At 34.0% G+C, this 5,336-nt stretch overlaps 1 protein-coding gene across 1 annotated transcript; it reads right to left on the bottom strand.

Moving 5' to 3' along the window:
• Positions 1 to 2,747: 2,747 nt before the first annotated feature.
• On the bottom strand, positions 2,748 to 5,081 carry LOC115920427. The gene is made up of 4 exons (XM_030976241.1): positions 5,013 to 5,081; positions 4,181 to 4,368; positions 3,522 to 3,611; positions 2,748 to 3,071 (listed from the first exon to the last, which is right to left on the bottom strand). The coding sequence occupies exons 1-4, from the start codon at positions 5,016 to 5,018 to the stop codon at positions 2,978 to 2,980; spliced, it is 378 nt and encodes a 125-aa protein (XP_030832101.1). The 5' UTR covers positions 5,019 to 5,081; the 3' UTR covers positions 2,748 to 2,977.
• Positions 5,082 to 5,336: the final 255 nt, after the last annotated feature.

The following is a 5,336-nucleotide window of genomic DNA, read 5'->3' as shown; positions in this document are numbered from 1 at the left end:
ATGTAACATGTGATCTGAATTAACTTTTTTACTTTTTGTAAAAAATTTACTTTGTTTCAGTCTCACTGCGGATATTTTGGGCATTTGTTATCAACAGGCCTGAGAAAGTAAATGATGATGCACATCTCTTTTTTTCAAATTAGTCATATTAATCCAGTAGTGTCTAGATTAGAGACAAGTGACTAAATCATGAGAATAGGCATGTAACTTCAATAAAGAAGAAGATATTGTTCTGTGATAAAGATTATTTTGTGTTAAGTCTAATTTCAGATAAATATCTACCAAAGATTATTGCTGCAACACGGTAAAAGAAAAAACAAACACACAATCAAACATCTGATCTAAAATATGTTCATACTGGCACTGAACAAAAAAAACACAAAAAAAACTATTGCACACAACTGTACATGACGACTAATTATTTTCAGAACCTTCAAACTAGGTTTCATGTGTCACAACAAAAAACAAACATTCTAGTACTTAACTTTCTCAGCAAAACTCTGGCAATATTTTCACACTAACAGAGTAATGTAATAAAATGTAGCATCTATTTGATTAATAACATAAGTGAAGATTTCTGGATTGCATTTTTGCATAAAAATCTACATTGTTCAATAACAATAATTTTCTACTAAACAGTAGGGAAAATTCATGTTGAGGCTTCATAGCCTCATTCGGGGGATATGTTTATTATAAATATATAAACATACTTTTATGTGTAATAGCTGTTTTAAACCCTTTTTCTTTAGAATGCAAATGAACACTTCTAGTTTCAATTTATATGTACATGAAATTTACAATCACGAAGCACACTTCAAAGGTATATATTACACAATATTTGTATTTTAAAAATTGAGCTGAATAATTTGGACGGTAAAATCAAATACTTGTGTGCAATATATATGTATATTACAAGTATGTTATCGCTTCATGTGACAGAAAATATCTTTAGGAAGGAATTTGAATATGATTAGACATTTTAAAGATCCAAAGTGGATTGAGATTTTGAAAAAAAACATACCGGTAGTAACATGTTTAATATGACAGAAAATGCAGGGAATTAATTTGTAAGTTTAAGAGACCTTTGAGAATACCCATTAGCAAGAATTCACATTTTAAAATTTAGAATCTTTACCCTAAATGCACCCCCACCAACAGGAAAAAAAAAGAAAAGAAAAGGGAGAAAAAGTAATCTGGTCAAATGTGTGGTGGGCTCACAATTTAAAATTTTGTAATCTGATTTGATTGAATCTGATTTTGGGAGGGGGGCTATCTAAAATCAAACAATGTAATCGTATATAAATAACAGCGGATGAAAGACCAATTTTACAGTATAAGAAAGCTACCATGGCACATGTATACACAGCCTACTCGCAACTCTTGACACATTTGATGATAGACATATTACAGTGGTTGTCAATGTTGAACACACTAATGTGAAGTTTTCTATTACATAATCACATCTTGTTTCTCATTCCAGATTGCTTGTGACAACTACCAGGACTAATAACATATTTCATACAATGTCTGTTAAAAAAGGCAAAAAATGTATCATAAAAAACATATAACAACTAACAATAGTAAAAGGTTGTAGATTTGGAATGCTTATCAGTCAAGGTGATACCATATTGAAAGACATAAATACAACTTATACAAGAAAGGCAATTTCAGTATGTATACTATACACTCTTGAAAATAACACAATTGAAAGCACACTATAATATCACTTGTTTCTTCTCCAACGTGAGCAAGCTATCTATATATATTTCTGATCTTTTAAATAAAGAATATTGGTCTTCTCTAAGACAATTAAAAGGAACATGTAAATCATGGTGTTGCTTCAGGCCTTTTGATGATAGTATCAGGTTCAGGTTCATCAATATAATTCATGGCAGTCAATGACCATATATAACATGTGGTTTCAGAACACAATGATAACTGATTTCTTTAAAATCTAAATAAGTTTCCAATAGCATCAAAAGCGAATGATCATTTTCAGAAATTCCTTTTTGTTACATAATGTTGTACTTGACAAGTTAAAAATTCCATAGTTGTACAGCATGGAATGCTTTAGTTTCCTGTTCTTTTCCAAACGGGATGGGTCGTAAGCATGCTTTATACCCTCTTACACATCATCACATGTAGGCTTATTCGCATGCAATAACTAGACAAAATAATTAACACATCTGTTTCTCTACTCCTGTTACTCTGACCAACACCATGATTTACTGTACCTCTCAAATACTGTTAAAGGGGAAGTCCACCCTGAAATTAAGTTAGTTTTAATAAGAGTAGAAAATGAGAGAAACAAGTCAGTGAAAGTTTGAGCAAATTCCAATTAAAAATAAGGAAGTTAGGATTTTTGAAGTTGTGATCAATCAAACACAAATTGGCAACTCTATGACGTATCATGCGAGCTCAACTTCCATTTGCTCAGTACTAAAAAAATCTAAAATTTTCATTTTCCCTCAAGAAAAATTTCAACCATACATGCACCCTAAATATAAGAATTGCAAATATGTTTCTATATACTCCCCCTGCAAGGAACAAATATATATTCCGTCATCAATAACGAAGAAAACATGATTTTATGGAATATTATGCACAAAGCAAATGAAGGAGAGCTCGTATAATAAGTCACAGAGTTGCCAATTTGTATTTGATTGATCACAACTTCAATAATTCATAACTTTCTTATTTTCATTCAGAATTTGCTCAAACTTTCACTCACCTGATTTTCTTATTATTCTGCCTCTATCGAAACAAACTTATTTTGGGGTGGACTTTCCCTTTAACAAGTACATCAATGCTAATTCCAACCAAGCAAATTAAAGGGCAGAGACATTTTAATTGTACCTGCCCTTCATAATTCAGAACGTACAAGGAACACCAACACAATTTGTCTTTTGAAATAAGCTGGATTCATTTCCTACTGAAAAGGGCCACTCAAGATTCCATTGTTTCCTTCCGTATTTTCTCAACACTGGTCATGCGGACAAAGACGGTGCAATGCATCATGGGCTTCATGAACTCCATTGTCCCTGGCGAATTCCAAAAGAGTTCTTGCTTCCCTGTCAAAAAGACAAATTTAGGTTCATCGATTGAGACACTCATGGTAAACATGTCTGAAATTACACTTGGGAGTGAAAAAAAATGCAGATATGGTGATATCTTAGCTTTAAAAAATGTTCTCAATGTTTTATAAATCTTTATTTGAATTGATTGCAAATGACTAAATTATGAATATACCAGCAATTTCGACTAAAACTTTGTTGCCCAGTTTAGTTTAGATAGATTTCATGACATCATTTTGCCGATGTATTTGGAATCCCACTTTCAAGATGACTGATATTTTGGGGAAAATAAAAAATAATTAGCAAAAATCATACTCTATCTGCTATATAATAATTCACTCTTAGTGAAACTATTTGGAATCAAAAGAAAATGTTTCCTTCACCCTTGGAAAGCAAAGAATAATGTAGTACAGTACTTTGAAAATATCTTTGTGATGTCGAACTTACTCTTTGTCCTTGACATCTGTATTGTAACCATGGAGATGACCTATGGCCAGGTTATGAGATGCATGGGGATGACCCTTGTCAGCTGCAACCCTGACAAATATGAAACACATGACTTAAAATGTCAAATTATCAATAAATCATATTAAAGTGTCGACTGAAACATTTACAAACATCAGATGAGAAATAACTGTTATGAAGTTGTGTATTTTCAGTCAATATTTGAATTTGAGATAAACATTTCTGAGTCATGTAAATAAAACTATATACACGATAATAAGGGAAAGAAGCCAATTTGTTGTTTCATTTATTAGAATGCAATAACATTCTAATAAACTACAACAACATATAAAAAGGCTGTTTCTATCCATACTCAATATTAATTTCCATATATCTATGCGTGCCATGTACAGTAGTTGTCTACAATAACATACACATGTAGACCTACATAATAGCTCTTAGTTCAGGCATAAGAATTACAACACTCAGTCATATCAAAATCGTTGATGCAAAGTCAAACAAGCATTAGACAATTCCTTACCCGATTCGTAATTTACCAATTTATCAACAATTGCACTCAGAGCAACATTTTAGCCGTAAAATCATTTTAAATGTTTGAAAAAGATGGATGTAAGTACGTGAGAGCAGAGATGTAATAATACCTGAACCATTGCATAGCCTTGTCCTCATCCTGCTTGGTTCCTTCGCCCCAGAGTAACCTTTGACCCACCATGTGTGCGGCATGAGCTTGGCCCATGTGGGCGTAGGCGTGCGTGACGTGAAACTGCAGGTTGTCCATGTAGTAGTAGGAGTAGTAGATGAAGCATGCTACAAGTACTACAGCCAGGATCTAGAAAGTGAGATATGATGGAAGTTGGAAAGGGTCTTTTTTTCCGGATTTTCTTTCGCCGAAATTCTTGCAGCCAAATTTTAAACTGTTACTGTTGACGGATGACGTCATTTTCCTTCATGTGCAGTAGCAGTTTAAAATACGGCTGCGCAGCTGCAAAAAAAGACCCTTAACTGCATCATACAGTCAATCTGGTAAGTGAAACCGATGTATATTTAGCCTACAAGCATATTATAGTACATGTAGTCTAGGCCTAATTTTCAAATATAAATGCATCGGATATTAATCCGCTAAAATTGAGTATTTTGGGCAAAGTTTAGTGGCCAAATATGGCACAACGTTTGCACCATGAGACCCTTTGGTCGGCTTCTGTCTCTAAAGAGAGGAGCCGACCCTACCCAATTAAGAGGCTAACGAACGAAAGAAACATAACATAAATTTTCAGTCTACTCTCTGGTCAGAGTCAGACTGTCCATTGTCATGATACATGTAATGATTATATTTATAAAGTTAACAAACAGATGAATGTGCAGAAACATTGCATTTTATTTAACACCATTCTCAACTACATTGCGCATGAAACTGGTATTGGGAGATATTTGTATGATTGTACAACATTGCAGTTGACGAAAGTGCAAGCTCACCTCCATTATTGTGGTGAGCCAACTGTCTGGTTTTTTCCGACGAGCGAGATAAACTTCCCTGCATACGGCAATGAATGGTCTTCCTCGGGTCCCGACTCATCCGTAAAAGCATATTTTTCTTCTTCTTCCTTGTAATTATCCTTTCGACCGTCATCATCATACTTGTCGGCCACGAAAACGTTCCTCGCCCGGAGACCGTCTTCAAATACCTGCGAAAATTCAGCCATATTGTTTACGAACGTGCGTTGATCCTGGCCGGAATCACGTAGATTATTGGTATCCGAAAAAGGCCAATTTAACGGTGCCAATTTAATGACGACTTTA

Source organism: Strongylocentrotus purpuratus, unplaced genomic scaffold, assembly GCF_000002235.5.
Source record: "Strongylocentrotus purpuratus isolate Spur 01 unplaced genomic scaffold, Spur_5.0 spur5_scaffold_8, whole genome shotgun sequence".
NCBI classification, from domain to species: Eukaryota; Metazoa; Echinodermata; class Echinoidea; order Camarodonta; family Strongylocentrotidae; genus Strongylocentrotus; species Strongylocentrotus purpuratus.
The sequence above is the reverse complement of the archived record's forward strand: the minus strand, read 5'-3'. Positions and strand labels throughout refer to the sequence as shown.

Bases quoted from the DNA above. Each gene is read 5' to 3' on its own strand.
- LOC115920427 (XM_030976241.1), bottom strand. The intron at 3,612-4,180 runs GTATTATTACAT...CATATTTGTCAG, and splicing joins AAGGCTATGCAATGGTTCAG to GGTTGCAGCTGACAAGGGTC. The intron at 3,072-3,521 runs GTAAGTTCGACA...TCTTTTTGACAG, and splicing joins ACAGATGTCAAGGACAAAGA to GGAAGCAAGAACTCTTTTGG.